Source organism: Bubalus kerabau, chromosome 21, assembly GCF_029407905.1.
Source record: "Bubalus kerabau isolate K-KA32 ecotype Philippines breed swamp buffalo chromosome 21, PCC_UOA_SB_1v2, whole genome shotgun sequence".
Taxonomy (NCBI): domain Eukaryota; kingdom Metazoa; phylum Chordata; class Mammalia; order Artiodactyla; family Bovidae; genus Bubalus; species Bubalus kerabau.
In genome coordinates this window covers 63,848,927-63,873,469 of record NC_073644.1, presented here as the reverse complement: position 1 = coordinate 63,873,469, position 24,543 = coordinate 63,848,927, and the positions used below count along the sequence as shown (strand labels likewise).

Here is a 24,543-nt window from a genome sequence, read left to right as displayed (position 1 = left end):
CTGTGGGAACCGAGGCAGGGGTGGAAAAACTAGAACTGTAATTGATCAACTGCTGGAGTCCCAGAGAGGACAAGTCTAAGAGTCACAGACTCTAGGGAGCCCAGCCAGAGAGAGGTCCCTGCTCTTTGTTCTTACCTCCAGGAGCTTGACCAGGTTCACACAGATGTCAGCGAAAAACCTCCTCAATCTCTAACCCTTCTCACTGGGCACATGGGAACTCAAGGTCTGTCTTCAGATTTCTCATCTACATCCTCAGCCGCTTCTCCTGGACTCATCTTATGCTAATTAAATCCTGACTACCCCTTGGTAAAGACACCGCCTGCAATGTAGGAGACCTAGGTTTGATCCCTGGGTTGGGAAGACCCTCTGGAGGAGGAAATGGCCACCCACTCCAGTATTCTTGCCTGGAAAACTCCATGGACAGAGGAGCCTGGTGGGCTACAGCCCATGGGGTTGCAAGAGTCAGATGTGACTTAGGGACTAAACCACCATCACCCCTAAAACATCACTTTCATTGCTATTCTTTAGAGTGCAGGCTGTTCCATTTTGTTTCCACAAACCTCTGTACCTTAAAGGCTGGACGTAGAACAGGAATAGTATTTGCTTTTCACTTCTGCTCTCGAAGCTCCTTCCAGCTCACTTACATACTGTTGACTTTATTTAGGCCCATCCGATTGTTTCCCCCTCGTTCCCAGTTCGATTCTGTGGGTCCATCACAATAATAATTTCTCTGCAAGAGGTTTAATATCCTTGTCTTTTCTCCTCATCTTATGCATCTGGAAAAACCCACACCTGGTTCTACTTTATTGTATGTATACTTCACATCTGTTCTGAACAGCTAATTTTGTCTGGAAGAAAAAAAAAACAAACAAACCCACAATTGTGTTAACTGCCTGTCTTTAAATTTGTAATTACTATTCTCAAATCAGCTGTCACAATTGCTTGGCAATATAACAGTTGTATCCGTAATACTCTGCTATTCTTGGAGACAACCATTTCTACCTTCTTTTTCCTCAAACCTCCAAAACTTTCCACATGCCAGCCACACTAGTATCTTTGCTTCATCCTTTACTGAGAAGAGATGGAAAACCCCAAACCTTCCCACCACTAAATCGACCAAATTACCTCCAGCGCACCTATTGTCTCCAATTACGGAGGAGGCCCCGATGCCTTTGTGTTCTGAACCGAACCCGCTCCTGCCTTCCCAAGGACTTCACTGTTTCACAGTCCTCGCCTACTCTTGCTGTTGCATCACCATTCTCTCTCAATTTACTGACTTGCTCTCAGCAGCCTATGTACAGATCTAATTTCTCTTGTTACAAAACTTCCCTCCACACCTCTCCTGGACCTCACGATCCTTTCTAGATGCCAGGGCTTCTGCTCCCCTTTATGGCAACGTTTCCTGAAAGAGCTGGCAACCCTGTCCGTCTCTCTTCACCGTGTGCAGTCAGGCCTCTATCTCCACAGACCCACTGAGCTTACGATTGACGTCATCAGTGACTTTAATCTTCCGCCAATCTTAGATCCACCCTCCTACTGACTGCCAAGGGGCCACCACTGTTCCTTGGGGTGTTCTTCTTTGGCTCCAAGAAAGCACCCTTTCTTGGTTTCTCTCCAGCCTCACTCCCCTGAGCCTTGAGTACGTTCTCCCGCTCTATTGAACGTCCAGGTTCGGGAGTGTCTCAGGGCTCAGAGTCGGTCTCTTCTCCACGGCTGCTCTCTCCCCAGGCCATCTCATTTAGTTTCGTGGCTTTAGTCAAATATCAGTGACCCCACAATCTGGATTTAAGCCTGACCTCTGTGGAGACCCACACTTGGATAACTAACTTCTCACTTGACCTCGAGACAGGTACCTCTCAGATATCTCAATTCCGGCACATCTCAAATCAAACTGTAGATTCACTCCTAAAATTTCCTGTTGTTATCGCTCATTATTTATTGTTAATCCAGCCAAAATCTCAGTCAAAGGACTTTTCTTTTTCCCTCACTCTTCATACCCAACCTGTCATGCCAATATTACGTCCCAAATTTATCCCCAGTTTATCTCAGGTCTGCCCTTTCCCCTCCATTTTCATCCAGGCTGCCACCACCTCTTGCTTAGACATTGCCTTAGCTTCTGCAGCCTCTGCATGCTTGCTAAGTTGCTCAGTCGTGTCCGACTCTTTGCAACCCCATGGACTGTAGCCCGCCAGGCTCCTCTGTCCATGGAATTCTCCAGGCAAGGATACCGGAGTGGGCTGCCATGCCCTCCTCCAGGGGATCTTCTTAACCCAGGGACCGAACCGTTCTCTCTCGTGTTTCCTGCATTGGCAGGTGGGCTCTTGACCACTGGTGCCACTGGGGGAGCCCCTGCAGCCTCTACTCCTGCCTTTTTCCAAAGCGTTCTTCCAAAGCCTGTCTAACTATCATGTAAACTGATCAAGCCAGTGTACTACTTCAACTATGTGAGAAGAAAGTGAAGTCGCTCAGTCAGGTCTAGCTCTTTGCGACCCCATGGACTATAGCCTACCAGGCTTCTCCATCCATGGAATTTTCCAGGCAAGAATACTGGAATGGGTTGCCATTTCCTACTTCAGGGGATCTTCCCGACCCAGGGATTGAACCTGTGTGATCTGGCTATACCCTCTTCAGTTTAATCTGTTGATACCCCATCACATTCAAAATGCTGGAGTCACATTGGTCTTCTTTTTCCAATTCCCTAAACCCTCCAAGGCCTATGCACATATTGCTCTTTTTTCTCTTCCTGTTTTCACATGGGGAAAGCCCAGTCTTCCTAATTTTCAGGTACAATGTCACCTTACGGAGGCCTTCCAAAGTACTCATCCTACTTATGGTAAGGCTTCCTCAGTCCCTCCCTCTCAAACTGTTTGTTTCCCTGCCTGGCTGCAAGCTCTGTTCTATGTTGGCCTTATCCATCGCCTCCCGTGCCTAGCACAACATAGGTACTCCATAAATAATACACATGTTGAGTGGTGAATGACTTTATAATCTTTAGAAAGGGATGGTTTTACTACATTTACAAATGGCTTAGCAAACGTGGTAAGGTTTGTTGATACATCAGGCTGCTCAGAGCCAGAGATAGAGAGACAAGCTCTGCTGAGCCTTTTAGGCCATGTGCCCACAGCACAGTGCTTTATTTTTGCTTTTATTTACCTATATTTTTTACCTTGGAAATAAATAAAGACGTTAAGACAATCAATCAGTCAGATACTTTGCTGAGTTCAAAATGTGTAAGACTACACAATTCTGATCCACATATAATGGCTCTATGAAAAGAACATTAGGTTACAGCTAGATGAAAGGTAAACAGAGCATTCTTATATAGTATGAAAATAGTCTAAAATCCAATTATTTCACCGATATGCAGATACCAGATACATTTATTATTTTTATTAGTAACATATATCTTTAACCTATTATTTTTTAAATATACTGAAATAAAATAGTAACCAAATGAGGTACACTGTAAAGTTAAAGTTTTCAAACATGTCTATTCATGCGAAAGGCTAAGTTTATTTCACACTTTGCTTGTAAGAGTTAACAACTAAGATAAAGCTGGAATATACTTACCTGGGCAATCTGAAGAATTTGAGGATTTGGAGTAGCCAATTACAAACCTCTTAAAATAAATATATATTATTTACACAAAAAATAGTTAAGAACTTATAATCAGCATAAAATGTTAGCTGTGGTTGGCTATCACTGTTCAAATATCCACAAGATGGGTCTAGACAAAGTTATGTTCTTAAGGGTCAAATAAGGCTATGGTTTTTCCAGTGGTCACGTATGGATGTGAGAGTTGGGCTGTGAAGAAGGCTGAGCGCCGAAGAACTGATGCTTTTGAACTGTGGTGTTGGAGAAGAGTCTTGAGAGTCCCTTGGACTGCAAGGAGATCCAACCAGTCCATTCTGAAGGAGATCAGCCCTGGGATTTCTTTGGAGGGAATGTTGCTGAAGCTGAAACTCCAGTACTTTGGCCACCTCATGCGAAGAGTTGACTCATTGGAAAAGACCCTGATGCTGGGAGGGATTGGGGGCAGGAGGAGAAGGGGACGACAGAGGATGGGATGGCTGGATGGCATCACCTACTTGATGGACACGAGTTTGAGTAAACTCTGGGAGTTGGTGATGGACAGGGAGGCCTGGCGTGCTGCAGTCCATGGGGTCGCAAAGAGTCGGACACGACTGAGCGGCTGAACTGAACTGAATGGCCTAAAAATAGTTTATCTTAAAAAGCAGGTTTGTGAAAAGACAACTCAATACACACTGATTTCACGTCCCCAGACTTTAGTTTAGTTCAGAGACTATTTATTTGAACCATTTTTTCTTTTCCTATAAGGAAAGGAAGCTTGATAGCACCTGAATTGATACCCCGTTAAAGTTACTTAAATTATTCACAATTTCATTCAGGTTTTAAGTTAATCTGATGTTTAGCAAGTAATCTCTCAAAAGGGGTGCTTACTGCCAACAGAGGAAGGTCAAGGACACCGTGTACGGAGGTGCGTCTAGTGATGCGGCCACGCAAGCAGCGTTCTCAGGCTAATCCCGCGAAGTTGTTAACTGCAGTTCTTGTGGATTTATGAAAAATTTTAGTCTCTGGCTTGCTTTGGAGCATAATTTCAAATTAACTTTTCATTACTTTGCAACTTTGCTTTTATTTGTATCATTTTTACGTCTGTTTAAAAAGAGCGAGGATAGGAGTTTTCCAGCTTATTTTGGAAGAACACACCCAGTTTTATGATTAGTGTCTGTCTTATCATTAAAGAATCTATATTTTACAATAGAAAGCCATGGAAAAAATAAATGTAAAGTCTTACATTAAGAGGTTTAATAGCATAATAAGAGGGACTCGAAACATACTGCATATCTTGCTGGATGGTGCCTTTCATGAAAACGTGTTAGCATTTGGATAAATGGATTCACAAATTAATAAAACTTACCACATTAAAAATACATTATATTTCTTCATCAGGTAACAAACATACTAATGTTATTATAGTTCAAAGCAAATGAGAATTTAAACATTTTTTTCTTTAAATCATCTCAGAAATGTTTTCATTTTATACAACACAATGCTTTTTAAATAAAAGTAAACTAAAAGAGGTAACTTATGGGGATTATATTCCTAAATTAAAATATATTGAAGTGAATATACAGTTTCTCATTTCATTTTGCTTGGCTGGAGGATATAGTGTTTCAAAATGAAAATAAGTACACATAGCCAAAATCAAAACCAAAACATGTATGCAAAAATGTTTTATTTATAATAGATCAACATTTTTGACATGAAAGGAAGCCACTTTCAATTTCTCAGGAATGCCTAGAATCCAACAGTTTCCATAAATACTAGCTAACAATTATTTCACTGTAGGTTAAAGAAATAATTTCAGAATAAACTTTTTAAATGGCTCTGCCTATGGCAACTTATTTTTTTACAAGCTTGAATGTGTAGTAAGCTAGCTTTGCCCAGGAAGTGAATGTAATCCAACTATATTCCAAGCGTATTAAAACCAGTTTATACAACAAACATGACAATCACCCATGTGTATCAGCTGTGCGCAAAAGAGAATTCTCTTTACCGAAATGCTCATTTTTCAGAAAGGCCTCACATTAAACCGTTAAACGAACCGCCTCCCTCCTACGTCCAGGATCACTCTTTTCTACTGAAAGCTGTGTTACTTGACAGACAGCTGTCAGACCCCAGGGGAACTGCTCACGGACTGAAGACTCTGTGTGCTACGTGTCACACGCAAGAGCAGCCGCCCTCTATGTGATACGTGTCACACGCAAGAGCGGCCGCCGGCTTTCAGGGGCCAGGTGATGCCTGAGACCAACAGTAAGCAAGCCAATGTCATTTTTTGCCTAGAGGGAAAAAAGCAGCCCTCAAATGTCCCGAACTTTTCTGTACCTCTCTGTAACACATAGGATGAAAAGATAATCTCTGAAATTAAAATTCATCAGAAAATTTATCACCTTAAATAGAATGTTTTATGTAAATAAGCATTAACTTTTAGATCCGAACCATACTTTCTTTTCTTCTTTTTTCCCACTTGGGAAAAAAAAAGTCACAATTATTAGCTTTTCTTACTTAAATTTAGTTTGAGTATTTAAATCTACTACACACCAGTTTGTAAAATTCACCTTGGTTACCACTCCCCATGCGATGCGTGCTCTCCTTCCTCAGGTAAGTCCGTTATATTCATGTAAGTAATGGGGAGATTTACACAGCACTTAAAGAATACTCACGAGAGCACTGAAAGGTTGAAAGTTACACTATTATCTACCCACTGTAGGATGTGTAATTCAGATTCATTACAGTATTGTAAATACCGTGTGAATGGAGCGCACACAAGTCCTACAGATGCACAAACTGCAGTCCAAAAGGCACAGAGTGATGCTGGTGGCCCTTCCAGTCAGCTAACAAACAATAAAAAGCCTGCAGCATCCTTTCATAATTTAAATACTTAAGTAATCTCCATTTTTATTACTTTATAACAATGACTTCAAATTTACATTATTTTAAGTACCATTGTAATAGCTTAGTGTATCATACAAGTATTTGCTAATGTCCCATCCAAAAATTAAAAAAAAAACAACTCTTCACTATATATATATATTATATATAAAAAAAATATTCTGAAAGACAAGAACATAGAGGGGGACTTGGTACAGACTGTCAACTCAGTTTTTTATCACCACAGTTGGAACTCCAAAATTAACAGATATACAGCAATAATCAAAAGCAGTGCAAGTGTCTTTGGAGGTTAAGATAAAATTATGATGCAAGAACGAAAAACAGAAATAAAAAAGGCAAGTACTTCAAGTACAAGGAGCCAGTCTGCTTGAGGTCCATCTTAGTGTTCACCGGGGCCTCCTCCCGCTCTTACTTCTTTCTCTGAAACACGTTGGCCAGCATGGCGCCAGATGTTGTCAACTGGCCCATTTTGTTCAAGAACTTGGTCTTCGCATCTTCACTCACTAAGCTTGCAGCAATTGACATTGAGCTAGGAAAAAGATTTTGAAATTCGTGTAAAGCAATTAAAAATGAAAATTATCTTTTTTTTTTTTTTTTTTCAAGTCTTTAGTAACAGAACATTAAGAAATACATTCTGAACTGGTATCACAAAAGGGAAACTAACACTTAGGGAGTAGAGCTTTTTGGTACCATAAGAGGTTAGTGGCTTTTGTGTTAATCATTTCTTGAAAGGAAGCAGTGTGGTGTAGTGATTAGGAGCAAGTCTGGAATGAGACTGAAGCTCAGTTCTGTCATTCACGAGCTGTGTGACTTTGGGCAAGTTATTTAATCTCTGTTTCCTCATCTATTAAATGAACATAATTCTAGTACCTACCTCATAGGGCTATTCAAGGATTAAAAAGGCTTCCCTGGTGGCTCAGCTGGTAAACAATCTGCCTGCAATGCAGGAGACCCGGGTTCCAGCCCTGGGTCAGGGAGATCCCCTGGAGAAGGGAGGGGCAACCCACTGCAGTATTCCTGCCTGGAAACTTCCATGGACAGAAGAGCCTGGTGGGCTACAGTTCGTGGGATTGCAAAGAGTTGGACATGAAGCATCACTACGAACAAAGCTAGTGGAGGTGATGGAATTCCAGTTGAGCTATTTCAAATCCTGAAAGATGATGCTGTGCAAGTGCTGCACTCTATATGCCAGCAAATTTGGAAAACTCAGCAGTGGCCACAGGACTGGAAAAGGTCAGTTTTCATTCCAATCCCAAAGAAAGGCAATGCCAAAGAATGCTCAAACTACTGCACAATTGCACTCATCTCACACGCTAGTAAAGTAATGCTCAAAATTCTCCAAGCCAGGCTTCAGCAATACGTGAACCGTGAACTTCCTGATGTTCAAACTGGTTTTAGAAAAGGCAGAGGAACCAGAGATCAAATTGCCAACATCCGCTGGATCATGGAAAAAGCAAGAAAGTTCCAGAAAAACATCTATTTCTGCTTTATTGACTATGCCAAAGCCTTTGACCGTGTGGATCACAATAAACTGTGGAAAATTCTGAAAGAGATGGGAATACCAGACCACCTGATCTGCCTCTTGAGAAATTTGTATGCAGGTCAGGAAGTAACAGTTAGAACTGGGCATGGAACAACAGACTGGTTCCAAATAGGAAAAGGAGTACATCAAGGCTGTATATTGTCACCCTGCTTATTTAACTTATATGCAGAGTACCTCATGAGAAATGCTGGACTGCAAGAAACACAAGCTGGAATCAAGATTACCGGGAGAAATATCAATAACCTCAGATATGCAAATGACACCACCCTTATGGCAGAAAGTGAAGAGGAACTAAAAAGCCTCTTGATGAAAGTGAAAGTGGAGAGTGAAAAAGTTGGCTTAAAGCTCAACATTCAGAAAACGAAGATCATGGCATCCGGTCCCATCACTTCATGGGAAATAGATGGGGAAACAGTGGAAACAGTGTCAGACTTTATTTTGGGGGGCTTCAAAATCACTGCAGATGGTGACTGCAGCCATGAAATTAAAAGACACTTACTCCTTGGAAGGAAAGTTATGACCAACCTAGATAGCATATTCAAAAGCAGAGACATTACTTTGCCAACAAAGGTTCGTCTAGTCAAGGCTATGGTTTTTCCAGTAGTCATGTATGGATGTGAGAGTTGGACTGTGAAGAAGGCTGAGTGCCGAAGAATTGATGCTTTTGAACTGTGGTGTTGGAGAAGACTCTTGAGAGTCCCTTGGACTGCAAGGAGATCCAACCAGTCCATTCTGAAGGAGATCAACCTTGGGATTTCTTTGGAAGGAATGATGCTAAAGCTGAAACTTCAGTACTTTGGCCACCTCATGTGAAGAGTTGACTCATTGGAAAAGACTCTGATGCTGGGAGGGATTGGGGACAGGAGGAGAAGGGGACAACAGAGGATGAGATGGCTGGATGGTATCACTGACTCGATAGACTTGAGTCTGGGTGAACTCCGGGAGTTGGTGATGGACAGGGAGGCCTGGCGTGCTGCGATTCATGGGGTGGCAAAGAGTCAGACATGACTGAGCGACTAAACTGAACTGAGCGACTGACACTGGGTTCCCTGATGAGTGTACAGTGCTCATTAGCAGTGCCAGGCATTAATAGCAGATGCAAGTGTTAGTTATTCTTCTTCTTATTAGCATTATTTCATCTAATGCTTACAGCAACCCTGGAAGATAGATATTATTCCTATTTTCACAAATGCATAAACAAAGCCACACTGAGGTCTTTGAGGTCAATCACCAACTGCGCTAGTGTCAATCAACAACGCCAAATCTTCTTGTTTCTCTTTGGCCAACCTTCTGTGTGGGGAGTAAGCACAATCCAAATGACTACTAAAGACTGCTGATACATCATACTATTGAACAAAGTATTGATCAGGGACATTTTTCAGTGATTCAACAATTGTGCTGTAATAAGTAGATTCAGGAGTCCTGGCTTTGTGACTCTGGCCAAGATACTTTAAATCACTCTGATTCGGTTTCCTCCTCTGCAAAATGTCTTGAGGTCTAAGTAAGAGAATATGTCTGACCCTGTCAGAGACAAGTGAGTGGCGAGCCAGGCACAGGAGCTCAACAGACGTCTGTTACATCTACACACGGAGGACGCGCTGCTACGGGCCCTTCTGGTTCCGTGTGGTCTTTACAGGAGGCACTGCGAGTCACTCAGCTCAGCGCCCGGCCGTGACACTGCCTTGAAAACCTCGTCCTCCTTTTGCTCTTCCACCAGTGCCTCCGCCTGCTGTGTCCCTGTGTCTCTGAGCACGCCTCTCTTGCTGGTTTCCCTCTTCCCACAAGTAATCCTCCACCAGGCTCAGTATCTGACTCTAGTTCTTCAATTACAAAATATACTCATTCTATGTTTCAAATAAATGTCCATAGGATGACTACAAAATAGTTATTGAAACGCAACACTTTGCCGAGGGCCAGAATCATCAACTGTCGTATACTAGATCAAGCCAATGTCCCAAGCATTTTTTTCAGACCCTAACTTTAGAAATAACTCCCCGGAGCTCCAATACTAGGCCACCTGATGCGAAGAACCAATCCACTGGAAAACACCCTGATGCTGGTAAAGACTGAGGGCAGGAGAAGTGGGGGGACAGAGGATGAGATGAGATGGTTGGATGGCATCACCGACTCAATGGACATGAGTCTGAGCAAACTCAGGGAGACGGTGAAGGATGGGCGAGCCCGGTGTGCTGCAGTCCATGGGGCTGCAAAGAGTCAGACACGATTTAGTGACTCAACAACAACCCTGTTTTTATGTCTTTCCTTGCCAGTGCTTCTATCATTTTCCTCTCTTCCTAGCAGTGAATATGATGGCTCTCAAACGATCATCAAATCTTGTGACTTTACAACATCTCTATCGTTTACTTTTATTTCTAATGCCAATACTTTACAACTGGATTATTCCAATAATCTTGGATCTGGTCTTCTTGTATTAGTCACTCACCACTTAAATAATCACTTCTTTATATCACACCCCTTTCTCAAAATCTTCAGTGGCCACTTACTACCTCCAAGATAAAATATGCATGGGATTCAAGAAACAGCAGTCTAACCCTGTGTGGGTGTGTGTTACACCAACCTTCACCGATTAACTCCTCGACTCCCTTGAGTCATGTTTGCCTAGTCTAACTGTTCGAACTATTCACAACTTAAATATCTCTTCTTTGGTGTCTAGCCAAGTTTTAAATTCCATGATGCCTTTCCTTAACACTGTAGGTTGATGGTACTGTTTTCTTTCTGTAGGAAACAGTGTTAAGTCAGAAGATAAGTATTATTTTAGTCTGCATCTAGAAAAACAGGAGACATGGGTCAGATAATATCTGAGATACCATCAAGTCAATGATTCTAAGAGGAGCACAACAGTATGCTAAAGGAGTCTAGAAACCAGCACACAGAGTGAAAGGAATGACCAATGTTCAGCTTGGAGGGGAGTTAGGGGGCTTACGACACCTTCCTATGAAGAATGAAACATATGATATGCATCTGCACAGCTGTGTGTGTCTACAGAGACCTGCTGAGGCGCACCACAATCATGTGGGGAGCTTCTTGATGTGGATCCTAGACCTGACCCCAGTGATTTTGAGTTTTCCTTCCAGGGTCGAGGGCCCAGGTAGGTGTGTTACAAAGCTTTCTAGTAAAGAGCCACTGCATTATAGCATTTTTGTTTTGTTTTGTTTTTCTGAAGAGTTTACATTTTTTATTACTTTGACAAAAGAGTCTGACTCTGACCCCTCTGCCAAAACTTGTTTTAGAGAGTAGATGTTACAGGAAGGGAGACTTTAACTCCCTGAATATGAATATGAAAGGAATTTTTAAAAAAACAAGTGGTTAAAAATGAAATGGACTGCCCTGTAAAGTACTGTCTTCTTACTGCAGGCTTTCAAGGAAATCTGACCTTTCCATTGCAACTCATAGGCAACCACTTCCCACTACCTGTTGATTCTGCATCTATAGAACCTCTTACTTCTGGCCTAGTTTTAAAATTATTTATGTCCTAGAATATTTCTCTCCCTCTCCACATCACTCTATCTTACAAATGGAAGACCACTGCTCCTTCTCTTTTAAATTCCTGTTTGATTTTTTGACACCACTCTGAATTGCCTCCTAATTCTAAGCGAAGCTTCTCTTGAAGTGAAGTGTTAGTTGCTCAGTCGTGTCTGACTCTTTGCGACCCTATGGACTGTAGTCTGTCAGGTTCCTCTGTCCATGGGATTCTCCAGGCAAGAAGACTGGAGTGGATTGCCATGCCCACTTCCAGACAAACGTCCTGACCCAGGGACTGAACCTGAGTCTCCTGCACTGGCAGGCGGATTCTTTACCGCTGAGCCACCTGGAAAGCCCAAGCTTCTCCTAGACGCTACATTTTAAACACTGGTCTAATTTTATGTCTGAGCCCTCTTTCCAAGTGAGATCATCCGTCCACCTCCACCCCTCTAGTTACCACTAATATTTTAATAGTTCCTAAATCCCAGTAACTGCTTACAGTGCTTTTCTAACTGTACTTCAAAGTGTGAATAAACACTTCTCTTCAGAATAGCTCCACTGGGTTGTACTGTGCCATCACCCAACCCGGGAACCCTCAGATTCTAGTTCTCTCTTAGTCTAACCTGTTGCCAAGTTAAACTGAACTCACATTTGAATATATCCTGAATCCACCTTAATTCTCATACTCACTGTTATATATAAGCTGAGTAGTGAATACATGAGGATTCATTGCTGCTGCTGCTGCTGCTAAGTCGCTTCAGTCGTGTCCGACTCTGTGCGACCCCATAGACAGCAGCCCAACCAGGCTTCCCCGTCCCTGGGATTCTCAAGGCAAGAACACTGGAGTGGGTTGCCATTTCCTTCTCCAATGCGTGAAAGTGAAGTCGCTCAGTCGTGTCCGACTCTTAGCGACCCCATGGACTGTAGCCCACCAGGCTCCTCCGTCCATGGGATTTTCCAGGCAAGAGCACTGGAGTGGGGTGCCATTGCTTTCTCCGATGAGGATTCATTATGTCATGTTTATTTTTTGTGTCTATTTGAAATTCTATGGAATAAGAATTAAAAAAATGATAATACAGAAGATTTGAATAACACAGGAAAACTATGATTATAAAAGTGAACTTTTCTTTTTAAATGGAAGGTCATATAACCAAATGTGTCTCAGGACAGTACAGAGACTTCTTTCTTGTAAACTCCCGCATGCTACTTTATGAAATGTCATTTAGAAGGTATTTCACATATAATTTTTCTCAATTTTGGTCCCAAACCTTTTACATTTTAAACTAATAAGGCATCAAAAATGTTCATATTAAATGTATAAAAACGAACATTATATGCTTTAATGTTAACTTTATGGATTTTGTGTTTAGAGTAGAAACCTATCAAAGTATTTCTATAACTTTCCATGGCTAAAATGTTAGAAGAGCTCGCACTATTCCAGGAGACTGAGGCAACAGCTCTGAGCTGTGCTAAGGCGCAAAAGACTGTGTGTATGTGTGCGTGTGTGTTGGGGTTGGGAGTGTGGAGGAAAAGACTGTGAGTGTGTGTGTGTGTGTGTGTGTGTGTGTATTGGGGTTGGGAGTATGGAGGAGTGTCTGTATGGGCACCTGGCCTGACAAGATGAAACACTTATTCCTGGGAGTCACTTTTATAAAGGAAACACCTTTGAGTTTTTCATGCCTAAACGATTCCACTTAAGATTAACTGTTCAAGGTTACTTTAGAAGGAGGTGAACAGACTATTTATAAATTACTTCCTATCCTGACATGACCAACTTTGTTCTTCCACATCTGTGTTCATATTTTAGTTGCACTAAGCCTTTGGGCTCTAGTTGGTCTGGCGGGAGCGCGTGGCTGGAGCAGCGCTTGCTGAGCAGCCTGCATGCTCTGAACCTCAGCGGCTGTCACAGCTCTTGCCACAAAGTTTTAGAAACTATTTTCACCAGTGATTCCCAAATCCAACTACCTGTCAGAATCTCTTTTGGAAGCTTTTATTTATTTTCTTTTTAATATTTTATTGAAATATAGCTTATAAAGGCGTCCCTGATAGTTCAGTTGGTAAAGAATCCACCTACAATGCAGGAGACCCTGGTCTGATTCCTGGGTAGGGAAGGTTCCCTGGAGAAAGGATAGGCTGCCCACGGCAGTATTCTTGGGCTTCCCTTGCAGCTCAGCTGGTAAAGAATCTGCCTGCAATGCAGGAGACCTGACCTGGAAAAGGTCAGTTTTCATTCCATTCCCAAAGAAAGGCAATGCCAAAGAATGCTCAAACTACCGCACAATAGCACTCATCTCACACACTAGTAAAGGAATGCTCAAAATTCTCCAACCCAGGCTTTAGCAATACATGAACTGTGAACTTCCAGATGTTCAAGCTGGATTTAGAAAAGGAAGAGGAACCAGAGATCAAATTGCCAACATTCGTCAGATCACCGAAAAAGCAAGAGGGTTCCAGAAAAACATCTATTTCTGCTTTACTGACTATGTCAAAGCCTTTGACTGTGTGGATCACAACAAACTATGGAAAATTCTTCAAGAGATGGCAATACCAATCCACCTGACCTGCCTCCTGAGAAATCTGTATGCAGGTCAAGAAGCAACAGTTAGAAATGGACATGGAACAACAGACTGGCTCCAAATCAGGAAAGGAGTACGTCAAGGCTGTATATCGTCACCCTGCTTATTAACTTCCATGCAGAGTACATCAAGAGAAACGCTGGGCTGGAAGAAGCAACAAGCTGGAATCAAGATTGCCGGGAGAAATATCAATAACCTCAGATATGCAGATGACACCACCTTTATGGCAGAAAAGTGAAGAAGAACTAAAGAGCCTCTTGATGAAAGTAAAAGAGGAGAGTGAAAAAGTTGGCTTAAAACTCAACATTCAGAAAAGTAAGATCATGGCATCTGGTCCCATCACTTCATGGCAAATAGATGGGGAAACAATGGAAACAGTGAGAGACTTTATTTTCTTGGGCTCCAAAATCACTGCAGATGGTGACTGCAGCCATGAAATTAAAAGACACTTGCTCCTTGGAAGAAAAGCTATAACCAACATAGACAGCATATTAAAAAGCAGAGACATTACTTTGCCAACAAAGTCAAAGCTATGGTTTTTCCAGTAGTCATGTATGGATGTGAGAGTTGCACAATAAAGAAAGCTGAGCACTGAAGAATTGATGCTTTTGAACTGTGGTGTTGGAGAAGACTCTTGAGAGTCCCTTGGACTGCAAGGAGATCCAACCAGTCCATCCTAAAGAGATCAGTCCTGAATATTCATTGGAAGGACTGATGCTGAAGCTGAAACTCCAATACTTTGGCCACCTCATGCGAAGAACTGACTTATTGGAAAAGACCCTGATGCTGGGAAAGATTGAGGGCAGGAGGAGAAGGGGATGACAGACGATGAGATGGTTGGATGGCATCACTGACTCGATGGACATGGGTTTGAGTAAACTCCGAGAGTTGGTGATGGACAGGGAGGCCTGGCATGTTGCAGTCCATGGGGTTAGAGAGAGCTGGACACAACTGAGTGACTGAACTGAACTGAACTGAATTGATAGATGATACACAATATTATGTAAGTTACAGGTGTACAATATAATGATTCACAATTTTTAAAGGCTATATTCCATTTATAGTTATTATAAAATACTGGCTATATTCCCTGTATTATACAATACATCCTTGTAATTTATTTTCATATAATAGTTTGTTCCTCTTAATCTTCTACCCCCATATTGCCCCTGCCCCTTTCCTCAACCCTTCTAGTAACCACTAGTTCGTTTTCTGTATCTGAGTCTGTTTCTTTTTTGTTATATTATTCAATCCTGTTGTATTTCTTAGATTCTACATAAATGATATCATACAGTATTTGTCTTGCCCTGACTTTTTTCACTTGGTAGAATACCCTCTTTTTTATGGTGTAGCAGTATTCCATTATGTGTGTGTATATATACAGACACACACACATCTTTACCCATTCATCTGTTCATAGACACTTAGTCTGCCTTCCATACCTTGGCAATTATAAATAATGCTTCCATGAACATTGGGGTGCAAGTCTCTTTGAACTGGTGTTTTGGCTGGAAGCTTTTAAATATACAAATCTCTATGCTATGCTAAGTCACTTCAGTTGTGTCCGACTCTGTGTGACCCCATAGACGGTAGCCTACCAGGCTCCCCCATCCCTGGGATTCTCCAGGCAAGAACACTGGAGTGGGTTGCCATTTCCTTCTCCAATGCATGAAAGTGAAAAGTGAAAGTGAAGTCACTCAGTCATGTCCGACCCTCAGCGACCCCGTGGACTGTAGCCTACCAGGCTCCTCCATCCATGCGATTTTCCAGGCAAGAGTACTGGAGTGGGCCAACTTAGAAAGATGAGGGCACAAAGAATGAGGCAGAGATCTGAATTTTAAATTCCCTAGATGGTTTATGGATTAGTATGTGTGACCCATTTAAAGGCTTTTCTTGCCTTCTAAATTAATTACCACAAAACAACACAATATAAAACACTTGACCCACTGACAAAAATTTTATGTAGCAAAGTTAAGGTTAACACAAAGCCATAAAAAAGAATTAAGGTTTTACCCTTGAGGCTCTTGGACGGTCTTGTTCTCTACTTTTTGTTCACATTCTTTTATCATGGAAGTTAAAATAACCTGATTAAAAAAAAAATTGACATTAGTGAAATATAGGTAGCACAGTAAAATTAAAGACTTAATTGAGTATTTAATATTGCCATAAGCTAATATGTTAATTAGAGGAAACTTTTGGCAGTTACTTTGTTAAAGGCTTGCCTCTTGTTTGTTCTATTCTACAGATAGCCTCCGTCTTCGATGCAAAAATCCTGAACAAAATACTAGCAAGTTGAATCTACCTTCATCTATTAATAAAATGAATTATGCATCATAACTAAGTGGGATTTTTTACAGGGTTCAAAGGTTGCTTTAGCATATAAAAACCCATTAATATCAAATATTGTGAGAGAATAAAAAACCATAATTATGTAATCATCTCAACTGACTCAGAAAAATACATCTAACAATATCCAACCACCCCTCATGATAAAAATACTCAGCCAACCAGCAGTAAAAACAAATTCCCTCAGGTTGGAAAGGGCAACTATAAAATGCACAAAGCACAATAGGGAAAAAGCTAAAAAGAGGGAAAGAAAGCAATTCCCAATCATAATTTTAACATGTCTTTCATAGCTGACAGAACAACCAGATCACAAAAAGTTAATACAAATATAAGAGAACCGGCTCATAAAATTAACTACCTTTACCTCATGAAGCAAAAATCCAGGGATCAATAAAGAAATAATGGAAATGAGAATCTAATTTGAACTAAGTGATAACAAAGCTACAGTGGAGCAAAAGGGATGTGGCTAAAGTAACACTGACAGCCTTAAATTTATGTATCAGAAAAGAAGAAAAGTTAACAAGTGAAAAATCCAAGCTTCCTCCTTAAGGAGTTAGAAAAACAGGAAAAAAAAAAAAAAAAAAAAATCAAACCTAAAGAAAGCAGAAGGAAATAAAGATGAAAATAGTAATCAAACTAAAAACCAGAGAAAAATCAACAAAGTTCAATATTTGAAAAGGTTAATAAAATTCATAACCCCTAACAAAACTATTTTAAAAAGAAAGCAAAAAAAAATTAGTATCAGAAGTAAAAAGGTATAGCAATATAGAGCCTACAGTAAGGAAAAGGGAAAAAAAATACAGTAAAAGTATTAGAAAATAATATATTATTTACAATAATAATAGTGACTTTCCTGCATTTGAAACTTACTTAAAAAATCCAGAGACATTTTATTATTAGAATTAATAATAAAGTTTCTCAGGTTAGCCAGACATAAATTCAACATATAAAAGTTATATACATTTCTACACACCAATAACAAAGTGTTAAAAAACATATAATGCTAAAAAAAAGTTAGTATTACAGCATTATAAATATAAGGTGACAGTTTTTTTCAAACAAAATTACAAAACTTTATTGAAAGACATTAAAGGAGATCTAAATAAATGTAAGATACAGTATGTTCCGGATGCCTGCGTGCATGCTCAGTTGCTAAGTCGTGTCTGACTATTTTTGACCCCATGAACTGTCCATGGGATTTTCTAGACAAGAGTACTGGAACGGATTGCCATTTCCTCCTCCAGGGCATCTTCCTGACCCAGGCACGGAACCTGTGTCTCTTGCACCTTCTGCACTGGCAGGTGGATTTTTTTTTTTTTTAACCACTGGGAAGCCCCATGTTCTAGATAGAAGACTCAAAATTATGAAGTTGATGTCTCTCCCAATTAATTTATAGAATCAATTAAACTTCATCAGAATATGAACAAGATCATTCTGGGAACCTTGTTTAATGCTGAAGTTTACATAAAAATGATAAGGGTCATGAAAAGTTCTAAAAAAATGACAGGATGCTGAACCTGCCCTGTTAGATTTCAGGACTTTTTAACAAGCGACTGTAATAAAGACAGTTCATTACAATGATACATTCATATCAATGTTATAATAACCAAGGAGATCCGCAGAAAAGAACGTTCCTGAGGAAGAGACGCAGGAATACGAGGAAACATCAGATATGATAGAAGGGGCACTGCCAATCAGCATAGACATAATGAACTGCTCCATAAACAGTGATGGGACAGTTGGTCATCTGTATAGAAAAAACATAATTTAAGCACTACCTCACACCATACATAAAAACTAATGTTAGATGGATTATGAATTTTATTGTAAAAATACAATTTTAAACATTTTAAGAAGAAAGTATAGGAGATCATGTCTTAGAAAGATTTAATCAGTCTATTAAAATTAAAAATCAGTGTTCAAATAGGCCAAAAATATGAAAAATTGGGAAAAGATATTCATAAAGTACAAAATGAACAGAATACTGGTATTGCAATTATATAACAAACATCAAAGAAACAATAGGAAAAAATATCATCCAAAGTGAGAAAAATGGGCAAAAAAACCTAAAAAGGCTTTGGTGTTAGTAAATAAGCACATAAAGAATTCCAAGTTTGAAAACAATCAAGGAAATGCAATGAAAACCATCATGAGATACCACTTTGTATCTACCGAATTCAAAGAAGTCCAAAAACGTCGAGCACTGACATAGACATGGAGGAAAAGGTTACAACTCCAGCGTGTCCATTCAGCGCAGCACTTGGATCACCAGTGAGCTCAGAGACAGAAGCTTGGCTGGCCGAGTGTGACAGTGGATACGCGGTACTGACTGTGTGAGAGTCGAGAGTGAGTGTGCACTACTGGGAGGAAAAAGAGGTGTGGTGAAGGGATAACGGGAAGATTTTTGTTTTGTTTTGTTTAGGAGGGGAGAGTCAAACATGGTAATAGGCTAAAGAAAAGCTGATAGAAAAACAGATTGATGACATAGAATAGGAAATAAATGATAAAACCTGTATCTTCTGTCCTGAGGACACAGGAAGATAAACAGAATGCGAAGTGTTATGAGGAAATGGAGACAGAAAATAGAAACTCTGCCTCTAAGAAAGCTGATGGTCTGAGATAATACTGTACAGCCATTTGCAGATAAAAAGCATTTCACATACATTCCTTGCTAAATTCTAGACAGTTCGTTATGCCTACTTCAGAGAACTGAACAGAGAGATGCAAAAGGAGCTGCTTAAGATCTCATCACTAGTTAATAAATCCGTAAAATGACACTGAACTCAATTTGAAAAAATTAAGCACAGCATACCATAATCAGGCCTCACACGAAGAGGAATGAAAGTCTGAATAGGAGATAATGAACTTCCCAGGTGGTGCTAGCGGTAAAGAAACTGCCTGCCAATGCAGCAGACATGGAGACAAGGTTGGATTCCGGGGTGGGGAAGATCCCCTGGAGGCGGGCACGGCAACCCACTCCAGTGTTCTTGCCTGGAGAATCCCATGGACAGGGGAGCCTGGAGGGCTACAGTCCATGGGGTTGCAAAGAGTCAGACACGACTGAAGTGCCTTAGCACGCACGCATAGGAGATATTAGAACACATGATCATGGTGCTGATAATCACAATGGCGTAATCATGACAGCAGCTTACTTCGTGCTCTGGAGAAAGATGTTCCATGTCGATGCGTAAACATCTGAGACCAGGTAAAAAGTGATTAACCATTAAATCCTCTGAAATGACTTGAGAGAAAGTAGTTAAGGACATTTACAAAAACCAAACTGGTATGTCCAACAGAACAACAGAAGCAGATTTCTTAAATGATGCCTATGGTATGCTGATCACTTAGAGCCAACAGGCTTCCCTCAAGCATCATTCTTATCTGTTGTGTTAGTTACTTGTCAAGAGTCAACTGTGTTTATTGCCACAAATCTCTTCATGTCAGAAGCACTGGTTATTGTTACAGCACATAGTTTAATAACATGGTCTGTAAACATGCGAAATAATAAGGGTGAAAATGAAATCATGAAATTTAACTGGATGTTTAAATGAGGATAAAAAGAAAATTAATGTTTCCATGACATTTAAGTTGAAAGCCCAGTTGCTTAAAACATTGCTGTTTAAAATATATGCATATTAAAATATAAAGAAAAATACAAAAATCTAGAAAAATTCAGTACCCATTATCAGAAATGTTTCCGGATTCTCTTTAAACAAAGTTAAGTTGAAATTCATAGACAATTATATTACAAATGTGATTATTCTAAGAAGGCTGATGTTTAAAACTCTAATCAGCAGACTGACAGAAGAAATGCCTTAACTCTGCATCAAAAGATTGGTAAAATAAGTTACATTTATGTGTTTTAAGTTAAAAGAAGTTACCTTGGGTATGTATCATTTTCTTGATTTCTTACTTCAACCATTCTGTTAAACTGACCCATACTGGTCCTGATTGAATTGGGCGAGAGAGGTTTTGCTGTAATAAGTTTAGTACTACCTATATTTCTTAGTCATATGAGTTTTAGCTGATTATATGACATTGAAAGGAGTCAGGAAAGCAGATGCTTTTCTCAAGAAAACAATTCACCCTGTTCATTCACATTACTTAATGACACTTTCTCACCTATCATAGTTGTGAGCCTTAAAAATAGTTCTTATTTAATATTATACCATATTAATATTAAAGTGAAAAGTGCCAGTAAATGACTTCCCCTATAAAGATGAACTGATTTTTCTGAAGCAAATTACCATAAACTTTATTAAGTAAAAAAAAATCCATATAACTACTGCCTTGAAAATATAGTTATTTTCAAGAGAGAGAGGAATAAAGCCTCCTCTCTCCCTACTCACTGTTTGGTCCTCTCCCCCATGAAATGCCACAGTGTCTTAGGAGATGGACACTTACAGATCCTTTAGTCCTGTCTGATGTTAGAAACCAGCTCCACCTCATCCGTGCGTGGCGGGCACAGGCCTCTGACTGCAGCGGCAGGACATCCGGTTTCACAGAAGAGGCCACTGAACCCAGAAAGCTTCTCAGACCACAGCCTCCCCGCTCGTCAGCATTTACACAAAGGCGCCTAAGTTGTTTTCTACATAACAACCTTTAAACTAATTTTCAAATTATCTTTTCATCCCTAAATCATTCCAAGTCAAAGATTTCTAGACTCCTTCAAATTTTATACTAAACACCATTTCTTGACGCAACACCTTGCCAAACCTATTAAAAGATGATGATGTGTTCTATCAGCTCAGAATGCAATGGAATACAGGATAGACACAGACAATGTGATTTTCTTGGTGGCCATAACCACCCTGCTCACACAAGTCCAAGTTCTGACTCATGGAGAAGTGCTCGCACAGGGTCTACTGTTAAGACGCTTCTTCCCCTTCCTGTGCTGGTGTGGAGGCTTTTTCCTGTGTGTCCTCGGCAGTGATGCTCTGCACGCTTAACCATGCAGTGATGCCCCTTCCATATGGACGCCTCTGCTTTCAGAAACCACTGCCTTGTCCACCTGGAAAATTACGTTTACAGAGCTGAAATGTTTGATCTTTCTTTTTCTGACTTTCTCATTTTCTTGAGGCATATTTCATGTGACACTCTAAGAAAATTTAAGATTACACGTAACTTTTCATTGAAGTTTGTAAACATTTACTTTCGCAAAGTTTAGGGAACAGGTATGAACATATCCGTGTTCTCTTTCTTTGACATGCCACACTCTGACATGCCATTATTACTTTCTTGTAAGGGTCCTGTCACTTCTCCATTACTAGAGTCCTTCCTTGAGAATTCACAATTATCACTTCCTCTTCTTGCTTCCTCTATCTTCTCTAAGTTGAAAATGCCAACAAGATAAACTAGGAATGATAGTTAACTTCTGCTTTTAGTAGAATTAAACTTATAGAAAATATATGGTTGGTTGAGGCAAAATTATCAAAATATGGTATCTCTGCCCATTTTATAATCTATATTATAAAAAAGTAGCTTATGTCAGCCACATGACTAGGCAATTTTCAGTCGAGTCCCAAAATGAAATGCTCTCAACCATGCATTCAGCTTCAAGCTTTAACATTTTGAAAAGGACCAGCAGCTCCTTAACACATGGTTCTACATTTCTGTTTTCCCTACCATCATCTTTTCTGTCCTGACCATAATTCTCTGATTATGTTCTGCGGCACGTATTTTCACAGTCCTATTCAAGTGTTTAGTGTTCACCCCTTTTCAATCTCTTATTTCCCCTTTCTAGGGCTATTCTGATTTTAATGGGAAAGCCTGAAAGCTGGAGTTTGTTCTGCCCATCCTTATCTTTACTTCCTTCTTCGTTTTATTTCACTTTTATTTCTTCGTTTTATTTTACTAGGTCTTGGACAGTGAAGAGAACATCTAACAGGATAGCTAAAGTTCACTGTTGTCGTCCCAATTTTGCTTTTAACTATTAAAAAACAGAAGTCACTAATGTCTTCAAGTTTTAGTTTAATCATTTATAGAAAGCAGTGAGTGACATGGGTTAGATGATCTCTGAACTTTCCTCCAGTTCTGCTATCAATGCAAATGATTAACCTGGGTGGCCCTGTATTTTTTTTTCAATGAGTGATATGTCTCCAAGAGATATTCATATGATCATAAAGGTGGTTAAACAGTAATTAAAAGTGAATGCCAGGACACAGACAAGGCTTCCTTTTGATTAACAGAGAAGCCTCAGCTGTAGCTCATTTGTGGCTCAAGTCATACAGCTGATTAACACAGACAAAATTTTAGTCAATGTTTTCAAGACTATAGAACATATAAAAATAGAAGACTCAAAGCTGTCTTTTAAAATTAGGGGATGGCTAGAATGAAGAGTGGGGCAAGTCAACTCAAATTTTTAAACTTCTACTCTACTTCTTATTTAAGCTGAAGAAAAAATTCTACTTCTCAATCTTTGACAACTGAGGTTCACAGCAAAACTGATCCTTAAATATAGATACACATAATAAAGCAAGGATACAACAACAGGAAAGTGCGCTGTAGGCTTCAAAGAGGTGGGTAGCGATATCCAGTCTTTTAGAATCCACAATTTGTAAGTTGTTCACCAAGGCTAACTTATGCAGATGCGGTATAACAACTGAAAAGAGAAAAAGAAATTATTAATTTTAACCTAAAATGTCCTTTATCCATTTGAAAAATAATATTTTATTTTATAAAATTTTATTTTAATTTTGGATGATTTCGAAAGATCACCCACATCCTATACTTGCTTTTTCTTACTAGGGAAGAAAACATGTTTTTTCAGAATAAAGAGTGATCCAGAATTTGGGAGAAACAGATTACAGCCATTATAACCTAATTGTGAGGGTGCACACAGGTCATTTAGCTTCACTGCAACCCAGTTTCCCAATCTGAAAAATGAAAACCAAATAAATAAATGTAAACAACCTATCTCTTGTGTTATTATTATAAAGTTAATATAAATCAGGTATTATTGTTGCTATTAAAAAATAAAAACAGTATACTTATTCTCTTTCAATATTAAATTATTTCACTACTTCATGAAAATATTACTGGCTTTAGTTTCTCAAGTTCATAGCAAAGACCAATGTCAAACAGCACAGGTGGCTGAGTTTTCAAGTCACTCAAGGGCTCATCAGTATCTGGTATCTCAATGAACAATGTAAAATTTCAAAAATACAGACAACACACTACTAAAATAAAAGTGATGGCCCAAGAAACAATAACCACTTCAGTAACGCTGAGCACCCCTACTGCCTAAGATCATGAGCTCTAAATACCATTTCCCACTAAAACCAGGGTTCCTTGGAGAAATGGCTCCAGGGTAAGTGATTATCAAGTTGTTGATCACAGGGTCCCTTTCTAGCCCCTGCTTGGCTGGGGGACTCAAAACATGGTTCATAAGCACGCGTAAGTGATTATCATGGTGTTGATCACAGGGTCCCTTTCTAGTCCCTGCTTGGTTGGGGGACTCAAAGCATGGCTCATCAGCGTGTCTTCTGACAGCCGTGGTGACTTCTTTCATGTTTACACTGAATTTGCATATGTTAAAGCCACAATCTCCTTAACGAAAAATCTTTCTCAATAGATCAGCACTATAATTACAATCATTAAGCTTACCTTAGTAAATGTAAAAAAAAAACACCAAACCCACAAAAACTTAGGACAACTACGGCCATTTTTAGGGGACTTTTTGACTTGTCAAAATTAGTAACAACATACTTAAGAGGTGTTCTAAAAACATAAGACAAAAACTTCAACTATTCATTGAATTCCTAATCAATTCACTGAAACTTCGATTCATTAACTGGCATGCTGAGGCCTCAACAAAATGGTGGCTCTGAGACAGTCTCTCAAAGAGTCTTTATTTCATTTCTGCCCAAATTTACCTTCCTTGCACTTGTTTATCTATAAAAGCGTGGCCTCTCTATTCATTCTGCTCATTCTGTTATTTCTTATTCAAGCAATCCTTTCCTCAATGTTTTTCTCAGAAACTCAACAACCACACTACACAATATCCCCTTAAAACTGCTTAACTAGAAAACAAACCTAAACAAGTTTCTTTAAATTCTAGTCTACTGACAGTTAAAGGCAATCATTTATGATCTTCCTAAATCTCTGAAGATAGACATTTAT

At 39.8% G+C, this 24,543-nt stretch overlaps 1 protein-coding gene across 6 annotated transcripts in view; it reads right to left on the bottom strand.

Annotated features, from left to right (window-relative positions):
• Positions 1-5,237: 5,237 nt before the first annotated feature.
• RELCH (RAB11 binding and LisH domain, coiled-coil and HEAT repeat containing) overlaps positions 5,238-24,543 on the bottom strand; it is a 112,990-nt gene continuing 93,684 nt past the window's right edge. For 4 of the 6 annotated variants that reach the window (XM_055559570.1, XM_055559571.1, XM_055559572.1 and 1 more), the window contains 4 exons: positions 22,907-23,023; positions 19,575-19,663; positions 16,090-16,160; positions 5,238-7,003 (listed from right to left, as the gene is read on the bottom strand). In XM_055559570.1, coding sequence (XP_055415545.1) covers positions 6,883-7,003; positions 16,090-16,160; positions 19,575-19,663; positions 22,907-23,023 — 398 coding nt within the window. In that variant the 3' untranslated portion in view covers positions 5,238-6,882. Of the gene's footprint in view, positions 7,004-16,089; positions 16,161-19,574; positions 19,664-22,906; positions 23,024-24,543 lie in introns of those variants that run through there. The other 2 variants (XR_008706810.1, XR_008706811.1) reach the window with 1 other exon arrangement.